The sequence below is a fragment of the Arachis hypogaea genome, chromosome 13 (assembly GCF_003086295.3).
Source record: "Arachis hypogaea cultivar Tifrunner chromosome 13, arahy.Tifrunner.gnm2.J5K5, whole genome shotgun sequence".
Taxonomy (NCBI): domain Eukaryota; kingdom Viridiplantae; phylum Streptophyta; class Magnoliopsida; order Fabales; family Fabaceae; genus Arachis; species Arachis hypogaea.
In genome coordinates, this window is record NC_092048.1 from 8,147,558 (window position 1) to 8,171,302 (window position 23,745).

Genomic DNA, 23,745 nt, shown 5'->3' on the forward strand with positions numbered 1-23,745 from the left:
GAATCAACTTCTATAACTACTCTCCTTCCATGAGTTTGTTTAAAATCATACAAATTAACTAAAAGTAAGTTTGATTCTAAAATGGGGCAAAAGCCCAAAACTAAAGGAAATTACATCTCAGACCCCCTCTACAATAATCAGAAAAATCTAGGCTAAGCTGTCTTTGTTTTTTTTTGTTTTGGACGTGAAGCTCTCTTTCTTTCATCAGAAGAATTGGGGTGGTCACTGTTCTGGCCCCTTCAAAGCCCAGAGAGTTGATTTAAAATCTCGAAAGCAAGTTTGATAAATATCTGTGTCTATGGATCGGCCCATTTAATAAGATTGACAAATACAAGTCAAGGAGTGTAAACTAGTCCCAATGTGCACTCCGAACACTCTTTCTTTAATGTGCTTACAGATGTCCTGCTCAACGTAAAGGATTAAGATTGTTGACCAAAAAGGAAAGAAGATTAAGTTTCAACTCATTTTCCAGTCTGGAAATTCAGTTCTTTAAGTGGGCTAGGAAAAAAAAGAAACGTTTAACATGATGCAAGATCAAGACAAAAATAAAAAATTAAAAGCAGGATACAATGATGTAATCACTTGCATGGCGTCAAACTTCTCTAAATTGAGCAAATTGTCAAAGTAAAAAATATATATATATATATAATCACTTTTAAATCAAGATAATAAAATTTACATATGATAAAAATTACAAATTCAACATTAACTCCTTACTTTCTTATTTTACCAATATCCTTATTTTAGATGTTTTTTCTACATCGTTACATGGCTTACATCCGTTGCTTGAAGAAGAAAGGGGAAAGCGGGTTAGCGGGGGGCGGCTGAAGTGTATGAGAACCGTTTGGAGTATAGATAGGACTTAATCATGAACTTCGGCTTATGTGGTGTGTGGCGCATCACTGCATCATATTATGCAAGGTGCCACAGACAGTAACTTGATTAGTCCTGTACTGCCAAGGTTTCTTAGTTTTTCTTAGGCAGGTGGTATTAGACTGGAAGCTAAAAGAAAGTACACCATCTTGGATGCTGCATAATCCACAGAAGAAATGATATATAGAGGAGTGGGACTATCTTACTGCAACTAAGTGTTCTATCGATGAGAGAAAACGGCAGCACAATCCTATCACACCAATATCAAAATGTTCTTCTCTTGGTGAAAAGGTTGATTATACACCTACACAATAAAAGAAATGAAAGCAGCGCTTCATACGAAACGATCCGTTAATGTTCTTAGTTACCTTCGCAACCAAATGACTCATATGCACCGCTTTCAGCAGCCAAAAGAGAAGCAAAAGGGTTGAAAAATTTAGAACTCAAGATTATATGGCACAATACAATGTCACAAGGAGGGGAAAAAAAAGAAAAAAGAAAAAACATGAAGCTTGAGAAGCTTTATTGAGCAAAGCTACTTATACAAACAAACACCAACAAACGGCAGGTGGAGCAATTGCTTTCACCAAAGTCTTTGTTTTTCCTTTTTAGCCTACAAGTGCTGTCCGAGCATCACTAACCTCCGACTAAAAAAATTTGCCCCCTCTCTCCCTCTTAATAAGAGGGTTAAAACATGATGTGGGGTGGCAACGAATATTCTATGGCATAGCTCCTTTCTTACTCAGCTCTAGATTGGCCGGCACGAGATGACAGGATAATACCAACAATGAGACCGTATAGAGCAAGAGCTTCAGCAAAGATGAGGATGAGAATCATTCCAACGAAAAGTTTTGGCTGCTGTGCATTCGCTCTGCAGACAGAGATTAATTAGTCAAATGAAGAAATTTAATTGGAATTGATGGGAAACATATCAACCACCACATCAAATTGAAAACATAACTGAGGCTAGTGATGGCAAAGCACATGTTCAATCAAGCATCATACACTGTTCGATGGTTGAGATGGCCAGGGACATAGTATCACTGACTTCATAAGAGAACAGTCTAAAGTGTAAACCGTAAAGTGTAAATATACATACCTAGGGTCAGATACCTTAAGGTGTATTGATAGTGTTTGATTAGGTGCTTACCGGTAAGCCAAAAACTAAACTATAGTTTTTAGTAAGGGTCCAACTCCATTTCTTTATAGTTTCTCATAACCACATCTAGCATAAGGGTTTGTGCCCATTACAGACGCCATATACTCGGATGTTAGGCTTATGGAATCCTATGGCTGACGAATTGACGATGGCAAAATAAAACCAACAATTACATATTGAGCGTAATGCAAAACTCTACGGAATCAGGAAGCAGAGCTAAATTAAAATACACACAAGGCATTCTAAGATGATGTTTGAAATGAACAAGTAATCATAGATGAGACAGTAAGTTAGAAAAAAGAATATACCTAACACCAGCATCACCAACAATGCCAATAGCCATGCCGGCAGAAAGCCCGGCGAGGCCACAGGCAAGACCAGAGGAGAGATGTGCATAACCATCAAAGAGATAATAGGATTTGGCCTTAGGGTTAATTCCTGTACTGATAATAACAGCAATAATAAGGCCATAAATACCCAAAACTCCAGCCATAACAACAGGTACAATAGACTTCATCACCAGCTCAGGTCTCATCACGCCCATCGAGGCCACGCCGACGCCACTCTTTGCCGTGCCATAGGCAGCTCCCATACCTTCCATCAGTTCAAATCAAACTCTTAATTATTAATAACCAAACCCTCCAGATCAAGAACGACTAACAACAAAATCTCAAAATCTTGTCTATTTATTTATTTTCCCAAAATGAAACCAATTCAGCAATTCAATAAAATTTTAAAGCTTATATTACAAGGGAAAAAGTATAAAAAAAAAAAAAAATCTAAGATTCACAAAAGCTCATTAAATCCAAGAAAATCTACTCAATAAGCAATTGGAAGCACAAATGAATCAACAAACATCGTACATATAAGCTGAAAAAAAGAATCCAGCAACAATTTAATTGATTTTCCAAAGAGATCGAAAATCAAGCTCAAACAACTAGCTTATTAGCACTAGATTGAAAATTAAATTTGCAGAGAAAGAGAAACAGAAAACGATGCAACTATGTAAAGATCAGGAAAAGAGAAATCTAGATCGAATTGCGATGAATGATTGTTATGGAATGAAGAAAAAACGTACAGGAGAAGACAAGTGCAGCTGCGGCTCCAAGGAAGCCAAAAAACGGTGCCGTCTCATCGCCGCTGAACGGAGCCATTGATTACACTTTCTCTTTGTCTTTCGATTTCGGATCTGATGTTCTTGTGATCTGAATGAAGGTGTGATCACACAGAGAAACTCACGGCTTCCAGGCTCCGATCTGAAGAGGAACGTGGGATCATTTCATCCATTGCTTTATAATTAGTTCATTATTACACGTCAATTATTCACAACATTGGGCCTGTAATGGGCCTGTAATGGGCTTGTTTGTTTGCATAATAGGCTTTGCAATTTTAACACGTGCAAAATTAAATAAAAGGGAATGATTACGAGACTTGTGACACTGTGTCACCGTCACTCACAGTTAGAGCTTAGAGGCATATAGGCTTGAGCTGAACCGAGCTCAGAGGTGTTGTGATTTGCAAAGCTTGAAGTAAAGAAGAAAATGGCGACAACACTCAATAGTGGCTTCACAATGCCTATCATTGGACTTGGTGTTTGGCGCATGGAATCTCAACAAGTCAAGGATCTCATCCTTAATGCTATCAAAATTGGTTATCGCCACTTTGATTGTGCTGGTATTTTTTTTTAATTATTATAATAAAAAATAATTTAGAGTCTTAATTATTTTTTTAAGTCTTAATTTTTAAATAAAAAAATTATATTTCTTTATTTTTTATGTTTTTAAAATAATAATATATATTTAAATTTTTTATCTTTTTAAGTATTAGAAAAATAAATTAAGACTCTATCATTAATTTATTATAATTTTTTTCATTTTTTTATTCATGATACAGTATTATAGATAGAAAAAGATATCTATATATAGATCTACAATAGCTAGTTCTATTAATTAATATTCGTCGATGAGATTGACTATTTTTGTCAACTTCTAAAAAAAATATACTAACAAACAATGATTAACTTTATGTGAATCTGACATTTTTTTAAGAGTTTATCACAATGATATTTGTTATTAAGATTATCAGTTTTTATCAGCTTTTACAAAAAATATACCGACAAATAATTGTTAATTAATTGTAGATCTGAATTTTATTTAAAAATTTGTTGATGCATACATAAATCAATATTCGAATTCTTAATACTTGCGAAGACGAATAAGTTAACCACTTCTAAATTGTTTAACTTTTATCTTTCTATTCAATATGATCACCGACATAAATTGTCTTTTAATGACACCTATTTTTGTTCAGCTGGATCAGAGAAAAAAAAAATCTAGATTTGAACTATTTTATTTTGATTAAAAAACATAAATAAAAATAATAAAAATAAATTTTATATTATTTAATAAATAATTAAATTATTTCATATATAAACTAAAAACACCTTAAACAAACTATTTTTACTAAAGATATTATTCGATAATATAACTTTATATCATTTCTTTTCAAAATTCAATTTTTATTTTGAAAAGTTACATATATAATGAGTTTAATTAAATTCTTTTATGTATTTATGAAACTAAAGAACTTTTATTATACACATATAACATTACAATTTTTCGTAGAGCCAAGTAAATTATTTGTAAAAATAATAAGAATTTATTTAAATTTTGTTTTTTATGTAATTATATTAATATAAATTTATAGTGAATATATATTGGTAAAAGCATACATAAAAAAAAAAAATTGACAAAGTGTAAGGGGAAAAAAAATTGACAGTCTAAGTGAAAACTCACGAGATATTCCTCCATCCCCATTCCAAGTTCCAAATACAATGACAAGTGTCAATAAATAACTACTGCTCGTCTTAACATTTCCTGAAAAAGCTGATAAATACTTCCAAATACAATGAGAAGTGTCCATGAATAAAATTAGAGATTAATCAAATTAGTTATTGTAAGATAAGATATTTTTAAATTTTATTTTTAAATAATTTTTTTAATTAAATTAATTTTTTAAAATTATAAATTAATTATATTTATCTTTTAGTCAGGCTCAAGAATTTGGTTATGGGGTTTAGGGTGGTGTATTGGCCGGGAATGATGAACCTAGTGTATATACGCATGGATGGAGGTGTTAGGTAAAAGGGCGACACGCGGGAGGCGTGCTGAATACGTGGCAACATATTAGTCAACACGTGGAGGCGTGTTGAATGATTTCCATATACTGTAATACACTTTAAATATCAATATTCAACCAAAACACCATCTCTATTTCCATATTAAAAATAATTTATGTTTTAGTTACTCTATTAACAATTTTTTTTTTAAATTGATGCTGTAAAATATTAATTAATAATATATATAATACCTAATATATCTAATTAGATATTGGCCAAATATATTTATGAAAATTATTAATTTAGTCATTTTTTTAACTACAAAAATTCTATTCCCAATATGATCCACGGACTAAATTGATAGATTTTTTTAAACATATTTAGTTAACGTCTAATTGAACATGTTATGTGTCATGTATGCTATCAGTTAACCTTTTACATCATCAATTATTGACAAAGGAAAAGTCTAGGAGGCAGCAACTTTTTCAAATTCTAACAAGCATATAACCAGCAAAGAAAAGTGAGTCATTGGATTAAATCTCACACCAATCTCACACCATTAAAATCATCATTGATGTCTATTTGATGGTTACAAATCACAAAAGTTGCTGGTTGTGAATAGAGTAACTAAATGATATGTATGCTTAATTCGTAATGTTTGAAGGATCAATTTGATTGAAAAAACATTTTAAGAACGAATTTAAAAAATATCTTATTTTTAAGGAACTAATTTGATTATTAACCCGTAAAATTAGCTACAATAAATTCACATATATAGATACTTTTTGTCATCTATACCGTAACATTTTGCCTTATTTTATTATTAATTTATTGAATCTTGTCATCATTAATCTTTTAGTGTTTTTCTTCTCTAATAAATATTTTAAGTTGAAGAAATAGTTAAATTTGTCTATTAAAAATCACTCTTTTTTAAATTAGTCTTCGAAAGATATTTTTAATTAAATTTGTTGTTCAAAAATTTTAAGTTAATTAAATTAATCCTTTCGTCACTTTCTTTGTTGATAGCGTTAAAATTTATTGATATTACATACAGCATACACCTAAGAATCTTGATTAACTGTTAATGTGATAAATTTTTAAAATTATATCAAATCAAAATCTAAATGTTGGGGACTTTGAAGTTTTAGAATCCCTTAATTTAGAATTGATTTGATCTAATTTCATAAACTTATCATATTAGCCACCAATTAAGCTTACCAAATGTGTGTTGTGGTGTATTAACAAATTCTGATGTCGTTAACAACGAAAGATGGTGAAACTAACATGACTAACTTAAAATCTTTGAAGGACGAATTATATTTTAAAAAATTTTCGAAAACCAATTTAAAAACGAATAATCTTTTAGTAACTAATTTGACTATTTACTCATTTTAAATTAGAATAAAATGTACTTTTTATATTTAATATTTTTAATTTATTTAACTTTATTCTTAATATTTTTTATTAGTGCCAAAATTACTTAGTACATGTTTAATTTTGTCCCTAATACTTTAAGTATAATTAACGTCTACAAAAAAAAATTGATATAAATAAAAAATGTTAAAAATAAAATTAAATATTGTTTAAAACTCATTAATTTTAACATTAAAAAAGTATACTTTATTCTTAAAATGATGAATAAGGAAGTTTAGTTTTGGCGTTTTGGGCTAAATGAAAAATTAAAGCTCACTATCTTCGCTAATTTGGAGTAGTGCTTGTGTAATTTTTGTCGATGAGTTTGCTTGTTTTTTTTTTTAACTCTCTAATGTGATGTGATTGTTTACTACATTTGAATGCAATGGATTTGCAGCTAAATATAAGAATGAAGAAGAGGTTGGAGAGGCGCTTAAAGAGGCCTTCAATAGTGGTCTTGTTAAAAGGGAGGACCTTTTCATTACCACTAAGGTCACTTTCACAGTTTCACCCTCTCAACAAATCAATATTTTTTGTTTATTGTATAGTGACCGTATTGCCCTTGGGAATTCAATTTGATTTCAGCTTTGGAATTCTGATCATGGACACGTTGTTGAGGCCTGCAAGGATAGTCTCAGAAAACTTCAATTGGATTATCTGGATTTATATCTAGTTCACTTCCCTGTTCCTACAAGGCACACTGGTATAAATTTTTTTTTTTTTATATTTATTCCTTTTTTTTTTCTTTCTATATATAATTAAAGTGATAATGTTAAAAAAATAAAAAATAAAATAAATTAAATTTGTCTTATTAAATATTTATTAATTTTAATAATAATTAATAAATATTAAATAAGACCAATTTTAATTATTTTTGATGAATTTTTATTGTTAAATGTTTTTGTAGTTAGAATTGACTCTCAATTTTGCCTTGATAAACAACACAGAGGACAAAGTCATCTGCCCATTAATTTGAAATTACTAATTTGCCCCACACCATTATGAAAACGTAATAAAATCCATGCATGTATGGGCTGAGTGTGTGTCCATTTTTTTTCTATAAATGTATCCATGCAGATAATAATGTTGTTTTGAGATTGTAAAAAGCCAATGCAATTGTTGAAATTGTTAATTAAGAATCGTTAAATGATTTAATATATTTGACTACGTTGTTATTTAATAATTTCAATTAACAATTTTACATAAAGACAATTACACGTGAGTTTCCAGCGTTACTAACGTGATATTGAACATGCATGCAGCTATTGGTAAAACTGCAAGTGTTTTGGGTGAGGATGGGGTGTTGGACATAGATACCACTATATCCCTAGAAACTACATGGCGTGCCATGGAAGATCTTGTTTCAATGGGCTTGGTTCGTAGCATTGGAATCAGGTACAATTATTACAATCTTCACTGTTGTTGGTTGCTTTGTTTGCTGATTAATTCTTGGACAAATTCTAGCAAAATAGAATGTGATAGAGAGTTTTTCTTACAGCAACTATGGTGTGATTATGGTAAGAGATTGTTTAGCATATTCCAAGATAAAGCCTGCTGTGAATCAAATTGAAACCCACCCATACTTCCAGCGAGATTCGCTCGTCAAGTTTTGCCAGAAGCATGGGGTTTGTGTCACAGCTCATACTCCTCTTGGAGGTGCTGCGGCCAATACTGAATTGTTTGGTACAGTTTCATGTTTAGATGACCAACTTCTAAAGGTAAGTTAATCAATTTTCTAGTTTCCAAACACTAAAAGCTACGCATTAAATCGTTGTTTAATCTAAATAAAAATCAATCATCAAAGGTATTAATATAAAATGGTTAATTTTAATAATTAATTTTAATGTACACATAACATTTTGTTAGTCTATATAGTAAAACTTGCCTAATGAAACCAAACTTAGTTGTTGTTATAGTTGAAAGCATTTTGGATACGGAATTAATGAATTAACTTTGGAACTTTCAGGGCCTGGCTGGAAAATACAAAAAGACTGCTGCACAAATTGCTCTTCGATGGGGGATCCAAAGAAAAACTGTCGTCATTCCTAAATCATCAAAATGGGAAAGATTGAAAGAGAATTTTCAGGTGTTCGATTTTGAGCTATCTAAAGAGGACATGGAGCTCATAGGAAATATGGACAAGAAATATAGAACTAACCAACCAGCCAAGTTTTGGGGCATCGATATTTATGGTTGAGCTGCGGTTTCTCCTGTATTATGTATGATCTTTTAAAATATGCAAATACATCATGGTTCTTGAACCTTGAGATTTGAATTATCATTCAGCTCTAGTGAGAACCAATCTTTTTAAGCCTCATTAGATTTGCCTATCTGAACTATGCTTGGTGATGATTGAAAAATAATATGAGACAATAGATGCCCTAAATAAGAATCCGGAATATTTTAGTTGATTAACTTGTATATTCATAAGTTTATTTTCACCCTTTCCTTTTCTCGTTCTTTATGAGAATGTTATCTCTGAAAAATTTTTATAAATGAATTTTGTGATTAGAAATCCTAGTAATATTAAATACTAGCCTTTTCCTATAAACAAAACAAGTTAGGGTTGGTGATGAATACGACTATTGTTGTTAATGGAGTGATTCGTATTGGCCAAAATTTATTTTGCCTCACCAAACACTTGTACATTTATTTTAGCATTATCAAGCATAACCCTCCAATACCCAACCTTTAAGTATGGTTTGAGGATCTTTAATTTGAACACACTTTGATCATAATTAAAAATAAATAAAAATAAATTATTATTATTAATAATAATAATAATAATAATAATAATAATAATAATAATAATAATAATTTAAGAGCATATAAAGTGTAACAACGTTATAATTAGTTCATTATTACACGTCAATTATTCACAACATTGGGCCTTTAATGGTCCTGTAATGGGCCTGTTTGCTTGCTTAATGGGCTTGGCATGTTAAGAACGTGGTGGCCCAAAATCAAATAAAAGGAAAAGATAGCGAGGTTGGGGGCATTCTGTCACTCAGGGAAGCTGAACTGAGCATAGAGGTGTTGTGAAGCTTGAAGCAAAGAAGAAAATGGCGATAACACTCAACAGCGGCTTCAAGATGCCTATCATTGGACTTGGTGTGTGGCGCATGGAATCTCAACAAGTCAAGGATCTCATCCTTAATTCTATCAAAATTGGTTATCGCCACTTTGATTGTGCTGGTATTTTTTTTTTTTTTTCAATTACTATTCTTTTCCCAATTTATTGAATATTGTCATCATCAATATTTTAGGGTTTTTATTCTCTTATGGATATTTTAAGTTACGAATCAGGAAGTTTAGCTTTGGGTTGATTGAAGAGTCAAAACTTACTATCTTTGCTAATTTGGAGTGTTTGGGTAATTTTTGTTGATGAGTTTGCTATTTTTTTTTTAACCTTTTGATGTGATGAGGATAAGTAGGTATATGATTGTTGACTAGATTTGAATGCAATGGATTTGCAGCTGATTACAAGAACGAAGCAGAAGTTGGAGTGGCGCTTAAAGAGGCCTTCACTAGTGGTCTTGTTAAGAGGGAGGACCTTTTCATTACCACCAAGGTCACTTTCACCTTCTCAACAAATCAATATGCCTTTTTTTTCACTAGTAATGGTGGTTTCTGAGAATTGCATAGTGACTGTATTTCCCTTGGGAATTCAATTTGACTTCAGCTTTGGAATTCTGATCATGGACATGTTATCGAGGCCTGCAAGGACAGTCTCAAGAAGCTTCAATTGGATTATCTGGATTTATATCTGGTTCACTTCCCTGTTGCTACAAGGCACACTGGTATACCAGTTTTTTGTATTTATCCCCCTTCTTTTGGCCTATAAATAGTTAGAGTGGACTCCCTAAACTCATCCCTGTTAATTTGAAATTACAAATTTTTCCCACACCATTCAGGAAAAGGTAATAAAATCCATTGCTTGTATGGGAGGGTTGTATGTCTCTTTTTTTTTACTTTATTTATTTTAATGGCGACGGGCAAACTTATCTGATAAGGAAGTGGTTTATCTGGTATGTCTCTATAAATGTATATTAGAAGTGTGAAATGAAGAATGGAATCAGTGTTATTCAGCTGCAGAGTGCAGTATATACACATGTACATGAACTCATGAAGCAACACCCTCAGTAACCGAATGGTGCTGAGTCAGTAGAAACAGAAAAATGAAAACTAATTTCCTAACTAACTGAACATCACTCTACACGTGATTAATTAACTTAATAGCTATTTACAACTCTAATAATATATTCATTCAGATTATGTTGTTTGGGATTGTAAGAAGCAAATGCAAGCATATTTGTGCCATCTCACTCATGTGTGTGCTATTTAACATGCATGCAGGTGTTGGTACAACTGATAGTGCTTTGGGTGAGGATGGGGTGTTGGACATAGATACCACTATATCCCTGGAAACTACCTGGCGTGCTATGGAAGATCTTGTTTCGATGGGCTTGGTTCGTAGCATTGGAATCAGGTTTCACTGTTGTTGGTTGCCTGGTTAATTTTTTGATATTTCTACTAGCAATTTACTTGAGAAATTGATCATTCTATTCATGCAAAATAGAACATGATGAAGAGTTTTTCTTGCAGCAACTATGATATCTTCTTAACTAGAGATTGTTTAGCATATTCCAAGATAAAGCCTGCTGTGAATCAGATTGAAACCCACCCATACTTCCAGCGTGAGTCACTCGTCAAGTTTTGCCAGAAGCACGGGGTTTGTGTCACAGCCCATACTCCTCTTGGAGGTGCTGCCGCTAATACAGAATGGTTTGGTACAGTTTCATGTTTAGATGACCAAGTTCTAAAGGTAAGTTATCAATTCTAGTTTCCAAACACCAAAAGCCTGGCATCATTTATTCAAAACCACTCGTTGGATCTCTAAGAAGCAAACTTGACCGATTTATTTACAATAGGACATGAAAGCATTGTTTAATCTATTTAGCAAAACTCACCTTATGAGACAAGAATTAGTTGTTTTGTTATTATAGTTGAAAGGATTTTTGGATACTGAATTAACGAATTAACTTGTGTGACTTTCAGGGTCTGGCTGAAAAATACAAAAAGACTACTGCACAAATTGCTCTTCGTTGGGGCATTCAAAGGAACACTGTTGTCATTCCTAAATCATCGAAATTGGAAAGATTGAAAGAGAATTTCCAGGTGTTTGATTTTGAGCTATCTAAAGAGGACATGGAGCTCATCGGAAGTATGGACAAGAAATATAGAACTAACCAACCAGCCAGGTTTTGGGGAATCGATCTTTTTGCTTGAGTCTACGGTTCCCTTTTTTAGGATCTTTTTTTCTTTTCTGTTGGCATGTATGATCTTTAAAATATGCAAATACATCACGGTTCTTGAATCTTTTTAGATTTGAATTATCATTAAACTTTGTGAAAGCCAATCTTTTTAAGCGCCATTAGATTTGCTTATCTGAACTATGCTTGGTGATGACTAAAAAATCATCCGAGGCAATAGGTGCCCTAAATAAGAATCCAGAAAATTTTAGTTGCTCAACTTGTTTATCCATTTGTTTACTTTACACCTTTCTGGAAATGTTATCTTTGAAAAAAATTTATAAATGAATTTCGCGTGCAGAAATCCCAGTATATTAAATACAAGCCTTTTTCTATAAACTAAATAAGTTCATACGAACAGGCACATCTATGAGAATTAACCTAACATGAAAAGCATTGTCTATTTGTCTCATTATCTCAGAGAATATATGGTATAACAGCAAACCGACTACTTGGATAATCTTCAAATTTCTGATGATACCACCTATGTGTTTTCACTGCTGCAAATGATAGATTTGCCAGCTGAACCAAGTGAAAGAAACATGGCAAAGAAAAACAATCAACTAAACATTTTTCCCCCTTCAACAATTAGAAAATCTTGCTAATCTACAATTTATATATTACCACAAAAACAAGTAGTAGCCATATGGTTAGATCGGATCCTCCAGTGGCAACCACAAAACTGCCGTATATAATCTTTATTATTGTCAAACATTAGCCATATTCAACAACATGGGTCACATAATAGCATAAGAAAAACAGATATGGGAGAGAAAGGAGGGTGGGAGGGAGGAGTGTTACCATTTCAGAGAGATAATGTGGAGAGGAAACAATTTCAAACCAATCACCGTGAGGAATTGCATATTCCTCTGCTTGTCTTGAATCTCGAAGCGAACCCTAACAAAGTTATTAAGTTCAGACAAAGACATGACAAAAAATTGAAAGATTGTAAGATTTCAATGTCAAAAGTTTCAAGTGGATGCTACATACAAGAATCTTATGGCATCTTTGTTGATGAATCCAACCCAAAAAAAAAAAAAAAAAAAAAAAACAGCCGCGCCGATCCAATGCCTCCATCCAAGCCTGACGAGAGGATTTACAACTTGCCAAAGTTCTACCTCCATTGGTGGCATGTGATCCTTGCCTACGACGATGAACTTGGTGACTAGATTTACTAGGAAGTAAAACACATCTAAGGCGCAATCAGCACACAGCGACAATGGTGCTGCTAGGTAGAAGCTAGCTTCGTAAAACAAACAAACCAATCATTCCCATATTAGTGTTTGCTTGTGTCCAACCAGTGAGTGATAAATAACAAGCATAGTAAAAGTAAATACAGAATTCATTATTCATCTAAGAAACAGATTATAATGCTCTTCATCCCTGAAACTAGATTAAGATTTCAAATCAACGTGCAGCACTTTAAATCTACCTATGAGTAGTTACATATATATGGAATTAGCCATTCACAACTGCAGGGTTCTGCTTGCTTTTCCCATACTTCTCTTAGACTTTCTCTTCTGTTTTGGTTTTTCTTTTAGTTCAGTGCACAAGGTTTCCAGTCCAAATCTTTCAAAAATTGTCTCCATGGAGCATAAATCTGAATTCCATGTTGTCTCATTCATAAACTAGTAAACTACAAAGCTTTTTGTCAATTAGAACATTGCTAGACCCATCCCCAAAAAGTTTAAGACAATTTATACACTATGATATAGCAAACGCATAGCAGCAGAACAACAATTGAATCTTATGTATTAAATTGACAATATCTGTCATAAATAAATGTATTTCGTAGCCTGTAGAAAAGAAATCAGATCAAAGTAATTCAATAAGAACAAAGATTATCAGAGTAATGCACTATGATTTCAGATTAATAACAAGCAAATAGGCCTTTCACACACACATCACCACATTAGGAATATATAATAGTCAAAATTATTCTAATAAAAAAGAGAAAGGGAGTTCAAGGGAGGTAAATTAGAAATATTATGAAATAAACTTACAACATTCCAGTGAGATAACCAAGAATGTGCATGCGGACAGAGGGGCTATATTTAAATACATATATGATTTCAAATAGGCGTCTCAACACTTGAGCTTCCATTAACAAAAGAAGAAAAACAGCTTGCCAAACAGCATGCCTCTGAAGCATTGTAGTTGAACCAGTTCTCAGAGCTGAGCCTCCGATCAAGTAGCTTGTAATGGTAGAGTATGCAGATGATTCCCTAACCGGTGGCACCATTGTGTATGCATAACACCAAGTTGTAACAAGCAAGAACGTTGTCCATATTGATGCAACAATATAGAAGTGCAAGAAGAATCTCGGAGGGAGCGTGAATTTCTGCAAAGTCAAATCAAATATATTACAAAGTTTCAAACTTTCAAGCACCCCATTATTCGATGGATCATATATTCAAATCCATTTCAGTAAAAGGCAAAAAGATTATACAATGGCAATAATAAAAGTTATAAAAATGAAAAGGGTATATAGGGGAAGGAAAGTGATATATTTACCTGGGAAGATGAGTGCATGATTTTTCTCCTTCTAACAAAACCCAACAATATGGTATGGAAGAAATTAAGTTTGGGAATTGGGATTGAAGCGATGAGAATGGGAAGTGTACCAGCGATCCATGCTAGTCTCAGCAATTGGGTAAGGACCGTATGCATTTCCAACTCCATCACTATAAGATGATGATGATTATGGAACCTTCAACAAAGAAACATAGTTATTTTTGTGAGTACTAAGTAGGTGACGGTTTGAAATATTTGGAGGATTACATAAAGTGAAAGCGTAAAGTACAGGTTAAAGAAGATACGAGGAGTAAGCGGTGGGAACTACCGAACTAGCAACTTTTTTTTTTGGTCAGGGACTCGGACAAATAACTTAGTCCAGACCCAAAAACAGAAACTCCAAGCCCCAACCTGACCCGGATTTTAAAGTTGCATTTACCGTTGAATCAATGGACGCAGTGCTCGGCATCTCATCGTTCCCGTCTTGGAAGGTCTTCCCTTACAGCTTGTCACCACGCAGCGAAGACCTCAGCCTCAGATCACAACCGATCTGGCTATATGCTCAATGAAGCATCGCAGAAAGTCTTCAACTCGGCTTATATGTGCTCATGCTAATCATTCTTGCTTTCATTGTGGATAATACGCACAATTTCTAATGCTCGTAGCATGCTCCAATTTGATTCTAGGTTCCCTAATTCTGCTGCGCTCCCAACTTAGGTGCGTGCCAAAAAGTTTAATCGATTTAAAATGATAAAATTGGTTATTAATTGTAATTGATTATAAAATTATTAAATCAGTTTTAAAAATAAAAATCGATTTTTGTATGTAAATTTCGGTTACAAATTGGTTTTTTATACAAAAATTTGTTATTTTTTTTAAATTGATTTATTTTAAAACTCATTTTTCTTTTAAAAATTGGTTTAAAAAAACTAATTTTATACAAAGTCAATTTTAATTTAAAAACTAAATTTTAACACTTTCAAAAATTATTTTTAATTTATATAATATTATTTTATTGATGAATTAAAAGTCTAATTATATTATGGGTATTATAGAATTAATAGGTGTGATTTTAATACTTCTTATACGATATTATTTTATAGATTTACATATTTAGTTTTTGTTTTAGTTAACTGATTTTAGAATTTGGTTTTGTTAACTAAAATTCAAATAAATATGGTTATGTTTCTAAAATTATTTTAAAAAATTAAATATTTAGAATAGAGTTTGATTTTAATGCATTAATAGTGTAAAACGTTTTATACAATTGTACCATTATAATCATTTTCTTTGATAATTATTTACACAGTTAATATAAAAAATAGTTATTTTTGTTAATGTAACATTATGTAATTAAATGCACGTATAAAATAATTTTACATTAACAATACATTAAAATTAAATTCATTCAAAATATAGTTATAATTTTTTTTTGGTATAAAAAACGGGATTGAGGACTCAAGAAAAACAAACTAGACAACAACTTGACAGGGTAAGATAACCCCTCTGCTATGAGATAAGCCTTAAAGTGGTTTCTGAAATTGCACTCGAATCTCATAGTAGTCCCTGAATTTAAAAGTTACTCATATTCGTCTCTAAAGTTGCACTCCGGGACTCAGATTCGTTCTTCCGGCACATTCCGTCCACCTGGCACCACCGGAAGGCTGATCTAGACTCCTCCGTGACACGTTGGCAAGGTAATGGCTAGTTGACGTGGATTAGTAAACTTTTTATGGTGCAATTTGGTTCCTAAATCAAAATTAAAAATTTTAATCCCCAAATTTAATCATCATTCTCTTCTCTACAGTAATCCCTTTTTTCTCTATAGGCATAGATTTTCATATCCCAAATTCGCAAAATTTTTCTTTTTGTTTATTTTTAGTTGAAGTATCTTATAACAATAATAACAACTAGAGTCTTTTTAACAACTATTATTTGAATAAGTTTAACCGCTTTTATCCCTTTTTTCTGTCAGAAAGATGGTGAGATTATAAAATAAAAAAAGTTATGTGATATATATAATTAAAGAAATAATGCAAAGTTTAGTTTCTAAAATTGTAAATGTTCATAAAAATTTGTTGACTTTTAAAATGGATTAAATTGATTCTTACATTCATAAATTATGAATCTCAACTCATCTCTAATGCTAATATAAAATGTTAAAATGTCAGCATGACCTTTGCAAACAAAAAGATGATATGATTAATATTTTAATATGATCAAATTAGTGTCTTAAATTAGTTAATTATATTTATTTTGTTTAATTAGTTTTTTATTAATTAGAGACTAAAATAATAAATATTAAATTAGGTAACTTTTTACTATTTTTTTTTTATTTCTCTAATATTACCCTTAATTAATTTAAAATACCTATTTAATTATAATAAAATCTTAGACACGTCATTTTAATGGAGATGTCATACGATTTGAAATGTCATAATATAACACTTTATATTAATACTATGTGAATGACAGTTAAATTAGGATGATGCATGTTTATTTTGGAACAAGATTCGAAAGGAAATGTAATATAATATATAATAATAATGATGTATCTTTTTAATTCCGTAAATACAAGAGATAGATTTTTGTAAAATCATATAAAAATATAAAATTGAATTTTGTAAAACATTTTAATTAAACTAGAGTTAAATGAGTGCATAAAATATTAAATACAAAGACATAGTATGTGACTTTTAATTAACAAAATATATTTAGCTTTCAATAAAATTGTAATTTGTAGTTTTTTCACATCCATATGGAGAAGAGAAGAGAAGAGAAGAAAAGAGAGGGGTTACTACTACAGATAAGAGAATAATAATTAAATTTGGGAATTAAAATTTTTAATTTTGATTTAGGGACCAAATTGTACCATAAAAATTTACTAATCCACGTCAGCTAGCCGTTACCTTGCCAGCGTGTTACGAAAGAGTCCAGATCAGCTTTTCGATAGTGCCAGATGAACGGAATGTGCCGGAAGGACGAATCTGAGTCCCGGAGTGCAACTTCAGAAATGAATATGAGTAACTATTAAGTTCAGAGACTACTATGAGACTTGAGGACAATTTCAGGAACCGCTTTGAGGCTTACTGCTATCATCAGCAATGATCTGAGCTAACTCTCTTTAACAGAGTAGTAATCCAAACCGGTTCTAAGACTCTTTTTAAACATTCAGTCAGTAACTCTATTTCCTTCCTTATATGTGTGTGCACATCTAATCTGCCACTTATTTTTTATCAATTTTATTAAGCTTCTCACCAAAAAATTGGATGCTGTTCATTTCTTTTTCCCTTCCTCAAAATTTCCTCCAAAGCTTTTGAATCTACTTCTAAGATGACCTTTCGAAATCTCAGATCCCAGGCTGTCCTTAGTCCTTGAAACGCTCCCCAGACCTCCTCCTAAAAAGCTGAACACGTACGTATGTTTATTAAAAAACCAGCAACCCACCTTCCAAATTCATCTCTACACAACCCTCCGCACCCAGTTTTTCCGGGATTCCCAACTGAGTTTATCTTAATCCATCCTGAAGGAGGCGGCGTCCAACTAATGTGTTCTTTCCTTCTGTTGTTTGTAGAATTCATCACCCTTTTTAAAAGAAAAAAATCTTCATCTATACCCTTTATATAATCTTCAATAAATTTTACTGGATTTGATGGTCTTTTTCTAGGAGAAAAAAATTGTTTGATTGCGTCATTTCCAAATCCACCAACACACCGTGATAATAGTTATAATTTTTTAATCGGTTAACTATATTTTAGATTTAAAATGTCCAACCCTAGGAGTAAGGACCTTTATATACAAGTCTTGGGTACATATGGTAGGAAGCCAACTGGATGTTATATTCGTAATTATACAGATTTGTGTTTTTTTTTTTTTGGGGTCATGGACTCATAACTCACTTGTGTTCTTGACTGGTTATTAGATGCAGGCTGTGTGTTCTCTATTTTTGTTTATATATTTTTGGTCTTTGGGCTTATTGCACTCCAAGACCCAAAAAAATAGGTTCAATTTATGCCGCTTACAAGAAAATATAGAATTACAATATCCTAAAACAAAAATTGACATTACCTAATTCCAACTTTGTATATATATATATATATCATTTTTACTAATTTTATATTTATTATTATTATAGGTATTATATAAATCTCATCTATTATTAAAAAATATTATACACTCTTATTCCATCAGTAGATTTGGTAAGAAGATAGATAAAATGAATGATGATAGATAAGTAAAGAAAGATTGTAAATAACACAAGACGATTTATACACAATATAATTAAACAAAATTTTATGTATAAACGATATTATGATTCATAATAGATGAGTTAAACTTTAAAGTGATTTCTGAAACTTATAAATTGCACTAATTTAGTCCGTAATTTATCGATTGTATGTTTACGTCTTTGACATTGTAAAAAATATACTTAGTTGGTCCTTCACCTTATTTCTGACTATTTAACCTTACTGCCGGTAATGACATGCCATGCCGAAGTATGTAACAAATAGCTAAGCTGGCAATTAAAAATATTTGACTCAATGTGGTCCCTCTACCTATTTTTAACCCTAATTTTAGCCACATTTCTCTATCGTTTTTCTTTTTCTTCTCTTTGTTCACCAATGTTCTCTTTGTTCACCAAAATTCTTATTCCTCGTCTTCTTTGTTGTTTTTGTTTAAAACTAAAAGTAGAATTATGATTGAAAGTGCGAGTCACGGTCAAGGAAGCTCTATACGATCAACATTGAGAACTCCAAGTCGGAGTAGAGGTTTGCGAGTGCTAGAGCATTGTGGGTGTAGCTGCCGCCCCGTGCTTCGGTAGTTTGGAATAGATACTGACCCAAATAAGTCATTTTTCGGTTGTCCCAATTACAGTGTGAATGTTTGCTTAAAAATGGTTGTTAAGTGCTTATATGTTCATAACTCCTAACCCTACTTCATGCAGACTAGGGGTAAAACATGGTGTGGATTTTTTTTTCTGGACTGATGATGTAGAAAAAAAAAGCATAAAAAAAAATTTATCCACTACATCCTTACCTCCATACAACTCGGTTTCGCGAAGAACCCTTTCTCCTTCCCTCAGAGTACACGAAGCTCGAAGTGAGAGCGAACTCCATCCCGCCAAATAATTTCACCATTCAAACGCTAGACAACATTTATAGAGGATTTCATATCGCTGAGTGTTTAACTTCAGAAGAAGAAGAAGATCACAAACTTTGGGGTTTCAAACTTTTAACTCACTAAATTTGTCAAACGACGTAGTTCCAGGAACGTTCTAGCGCCAAAATCTGTGCGGCATTGTTTTATGATGTACATTGTGGCACTCATTTGTCATGTCACCGCCGGTAGTAAAGTTAAATAACTGGAAATAGGGTGAGGGAGCAATTAATACATTTTTTACAATGTTGAGGACGTAAAAAGTGTAATTAGTAAGTCGAGAACTAAATCGATACAATTTGTGAATTATAGAGACCCTTTTAGAATTTAACTTCATAATAGATACAATAATTTTTTTTATTGCTATAGGCAACCCCCCATTTTACACAGCTTTGCACGCTCACACGAGTTAAGACTCACAAGGAGAAGGAACACCTTCAATGAGAACAAGATCTCACCAAATATGGAAAAATTTGATCACCATAAATGGTGTTACATTTTTTCAATACACCACATCTCGTACTACATAATCGAGACTTCACGATTCTCTTAAATATAATACACTTAATCCTAATTTTTACATCTCTCTAATTCTTTTGACTTAAGTGTTGGAGTATTTTTACAAGTATCATCTCCACTTTTTCGGTTGAGAATTTCACCATTGATTACACCTGTTATATTATTTGTCTCATTCTCATCTCATCCATTCACTTAAATACTTACTACATGTTTATTTATGTAGTTGTTTCTATCTAGTCGAATAAAATTTTATTGTCGATGTTGTATTATTATTATAAATAAGTAAAGTATCGTTTTTGTCTCCAATATTTCGAGTAAGTCCTATTTATATTCCTAACATTTATATCGTCTATTTGTATCTCTAACATTTATAAAAGTGATTCAAGTTATCATGTCGTCAATTATACTAACAGATTAGATTATATTTTTCAATTATTCTCACTTGGATATATTCATTCTCAATTAGGTCTCACTTGGATGTGTTCGATTTCAATATTGTACCCACTATTTGTGTTCAGGTTCAATTATATTCCTAAAAAAGTGAATTATGTAAATCTTGCAGAGATTAGTTTCAACTTTTAATGAGCTATTATCCGGAATAGATCGTCGATTCTGTTCCAAATATTTGTATTCTAATTTCAAAAAAAGATTTTTAGAACTCCAACTAAAGTTCATGATGTATAATTGACGGCAAGATAACATTGAATCACTTTTACAAATGTTAGGAATACAAATAAAACAATTTAAACGTTAAAGACGACGCACATATGTCTTACCTCAAACGTTTGGGATAAAAATGATATTTTATTCTATTACAAATATTTAATAAATAAATAAAAGTAAATTTTACCTATTAATCCATTGATTATTCAAAATATGAAAACCTTTCACTCTATGCTGCACTACTTGAGATTCTAACAATGGATAGATCAGAGCAGATTTAAGAAGCAAAGTAGGATCTCGTTTTCAGAAGAACATGGATGGTGAAGGCTATAATTGCGTGGCCCAAGCTTGGCTCTTCTTTTGATTTGATAAAGTGGATAAGAATCCATTTTATAATTTTTAATTCTTTTTTCATTTCTCGAGCCATCAGTCCATCACGATCGTTTTAGTAGTTGATGCACGGTTATTATTGTTAGAATTATTCAGAAACCAAGCCCCATAGTGCTAGGGAAAGTAATATACAAGTCAAAACTGTGGAGCCTATGTGTCACGTCCCAAAGCAAAATTATAATTATAATTAGCATCACGCAAAGAAAAAATATTATTCTCCCTTTTCGTAATAATAATTATTATGTGATGCCAATACGTTTTTAATAAGTCTTTGTATTTCACTTTATTGAAAATAAAATTCTTCCTTTTTTCTTTTTTATGTATACAAGAATTTTTCTGTGGACCATACAGTATAAGTTAAGCTGATAATTTCAAAGATTGAATGAATTGAAGGACCATGCAACAAATCGCGCAAAGATATAATATTATCGTGAGGGATTGCAAATCAGCACCCTTCAATATGCCACGATTTATGGTAACCCTAGGGTCCACTATATATCCCTAACTTATATTAATATATTTTTTTTTCTTTTCCAATAAAAAGTTTGTCTAATCGATATCAGATCATACATAGCCGATTCTTGTGTTCCTATAATGTTGAAATGTAACTATATAGTGTATATCAACCTCTCATATAATATTAGCCATTTTAAGTTTATAATCGAACATTCTTTTATAAAATTCTTTTTATATTGATTATGCACATTAAATTATTTTCTTTATGTTGATTTTCTGTCATTCTGATAGAATAATTTGTTGATATTTTATTATTTGTTCTATCTTAAGTCTATTATTTTGTTGATACTTGATTTGTCACCAACAATACCAAATTCATCACATTTTTCTAGTTCTATCTATATTTCGTTCAATCTCGAATTTCAGCAGTTTTATTTGTTCTTTCTGATAGCGTTTGGTAGAGAGACAGAAACAGAAAGACTGAGACTGAGAGACAGAGACTAAGAGACAGGGATTGAAATAAATCTCAGTATTCTGTTTGGTACGAAATGGGATACAGGAATTGAAACAAAAATGAAACTCTAATTTAATTTGCACAAAGGGTAAAATTGGAATTAATTAATTGAAATGAAAGTATTTTAGGTATAAAATGTTATTAAAGTTTCAATCTCTATCTCTAAAAATTTCAGTCCCCTGTGTCCCTACTTTTTGAAGGTACTGAAATACTGAAATTTTAGAGACAGAGATAGAAATTTTAGTATCAGTCTCTAAACTAACAAACACGATACTGAATCTCAGTCTCTCAGTCTCTGTCTCAGTACCTCAAAACAAACGCTACCTCTAAGTCTGTCTACATCCTGAGTTTTTGACATTTTATAGTTTTAATTATTTGTACTTTTTGTAATTTTATCTGCATTTTAAGTTCTTATAATTTTCTTATTTCATTATTTTTTTAATAAGTTATAAATTTAAGTTGCTGTTAGGATTCAAAGAAAAATATTAGAATATATATATTTTGAATATTGTACATTATATAGTATTTAGATCTATCTCATATTGAATTTTTGTTTACAATTTATATTGATATTAAGTTGATTTTATAATTATAATTAGATTCTATCTTTGATTTATAAATAAACACTCTTTAGTATATATTCTTATATAATAGCATTTGAATATCAAATTTATTATTAATTTTTTATGAAATTTAATAATAAATATTTTAAAATTTTAATTTAAACTTACATCACCAATTGTAAAATTAATTTTTCACAAAACTTGTTTCACATTTCACTTTCTTGAACGTGGCTTTTAATTTGTGAATCGTGTGATATACTATAAATGTAATGAATGAATGAAGTCAACATGACAATGATATATATCCTTGTTGTTTTCTGCATTTTCCGAAAGAACATTATCATATAGCAATTCTTTGTAATAAAATATTATAAAAACGCACCCTAAGTTTAGAGTTTCGTGATTGAAGATTTGGTGCCGACAAATATTGGTTTGACCTTCTATGGCTAAGCTTGTACATTATTTATCCACGAAAGGACCGAGGAAGGAGTGGGTAACCGGAGATTAATAGGCTGGATTGATAAAGTTGGTATGTCTGGAGGAGAGGATTTTCGACTTGATTTGCGTTTGGGGTTACCGTTCGACTTGTGTTTGTGAAAGAATGGGGTGGTACCTGCAAAGACACTCCGATGCCTAAGTTAGCAAAGGGTTTTAGCAGGTTTAGAGAGTATTGGAACTTAGAGATACTTGAGGGGTGTCAGTGTATTTATAGTGGTGAATCAATAACTACCGTTGGAGTAGTTCCACCTTTTAAGGTGGATAACTATCCCTTTATCTTAGGGAAGTTGAGATATGGTTCTTGGAAGTGAGTTGAGAGATTTTAGGGGCAGTTACTTATTTGAATAAGTGTTATCTACCAGCTATCTTTCGCACCCGACTTCTTTGGGGTGGAGCCTATGTCGATTCCAACCTCTTCTGAGGAGATCGGTCGGAAGTGAAGGCCAACCTTTGGATTGGGCCTTTTGATATGCTTTTGACCTAGGCCTTAGTATTAGGTCAGGATATAAACAGAATGCTTATTATTATATCATCATCTTTTCTCTTTAATTTGTACGTAGTCCAATTAGGGGGTGGCAGTGGGGTGGATAAGAGTG

At 31.8% G+C, this 23,745-nt stretch overlaps 3 protein-coding genes and 1 pseudogene across 3 annotated transcripts; 2 read left to right on the plus strand and 2 right to left on the minus strand.

The window, feature by feature from the left end:
* Positions 1-1,300: 1,300 nt before the first annotated feature.
* On the minus strand, positions 1,301-3,504 carry LOC112736951 (V-type proton ATPase 16 kDa proteolipid subunit). Its single transcript, XM_025786641.3, has 3 exons — positions 3,111-3,504; positions 2,341-2,626; positions 1,301-1,744 (listed from the first exon to the last, which is right to left on the minus strand). The coding sequence occupies exons 1-3, from the start codon at positions 3,184-3,186 to the stop codon at positions 1,612-1,614; spliced, it is 495 nt and encodes a 164-aa protein (XP_025642426.1). The 5' UTR covers positions 3,187-3,504; the 3' UTR covers positions 1,301-1,611.
* Positions 3,476-9,004, plus strand: LOC112736950 (NADP-dependent D-sorbitol-6-phosphate dehydrogenase-like). The gene is made up of 6 exons (XM_025786640.3): positions 3,476-3,706; positions 6,961-7,055; positions 7,149-7,266; positions 7,826-7,958; positions 8,062-8,281; positions 8,530-9,004. The coding sequence occupies exons 1-6, from the start codon at positions 3,574-3,576 to the stop codon at positions 8,758-8,760; spliced, it is 930 nt and encodes a 309-aa protein (XP_025642425.1). The 5' UTR covers positions 3,476-3,573; the 3' UTR covers positions 8,761-9,004.
* Positions 9,005-9,550: 546 nt separating this feature from the next.
* LOC112736949 (NADP-dependent D-sorbitol-6-phosphate dehydrogenase) lies at positions 9,551-12,095 on the plus strand. Its single transcript, XM_025786639.3, has 6 exons — positions 9,551-9,758; positions 10,040-10,134; positions 10,246-10,363; positions 10,920-11,052; positions 11,169-11,388; positions 11,622-12,095. The coding sequence occupies exons 1-6, from the start codon at positions 9,626-9,628 to the stop codon at positions 11,850-11,852; spliced, it is 930 nt and encodes a 309-aa protein (XP_025642424.1). The 5' UTR covers positions 9,551-9,625; the 3' UTR covers positions 11,853-12,095.
* A 29-nt stretch (positions 12,096-12,124) lies between these two features.
* Positions 12,125-15,151, minus strand: LOC112736948 (polyprenal reductase 2-like; annotated as a pseudogene).
* Between the last annotated feature and the right edge of the window lie 8,594 nt (positions 15,152-23,745).

Bases quoted from the DNA above. Each gene is read 5' to 3' on its own strand.
- LOC112736951 (XM_025786641.3), bottom strand. From the start codon at position 3,186: ATGGCTCCGTTCAGCGGCGATGAGACGGCACCGTTTTTTGGCTTCCTT. The intron at 2,627-3,110 runs GTACGTTTTTTC...AACTGATGGAAG, and splicing joins AGCTGCACTTGTCTTCTCCT to GTATGGGAGCTGCCTATGGC. The intron at 1,745-2,340 runs GTATATTCTTTT...CTCTGTCTGCAG, and splicing joins GTTGGTGATGCTGGTGTTAG to AGCGAATGCACAGCAGCCAA.
- LOC112736950 (XM_025786640.3), top strand. From the start codon at position 3,574: ATGGCGACAACACTCAATAGTGGCTTCACAATGCCTATCATTGGACTT. The intron at 7,056-7,148 runs GTCACTTTCACA...ATTTGATTTCAG, and splicing joins ACCTTTTCATTACCACTAAG to CTTTGGAATTCTGATCATGG. The intron at 8,282-8,529 runs GTAAGTTAATCA...TGGAACTTTCAG, and splicing joins TAGATGACCAACTTCTAAAG to GGCCTGGCTGGAAAATACAA.
- LOC112736949 (XM_025786639.3), top strand. From the start codon at position 9,626: ATGGCGATAACACTCAACAGCGGCTTCAAGATGCCTATCATTGGACTT. The intron at 11,053-11,168 runs GTTTCACTGTTG...TTTTTCTTGCAG, and splicing joins GTTCGTAGCATTGGAATCAG to CAACTATGATATCTTCTTAA. The intron at 11,389-11,621 runs GTAAGTTATCAA...TGTGACTTTCAG, and splicing joins TAGATGACCAAGTTCTAAAG to GGTCTGGCTGAAAAATACAA.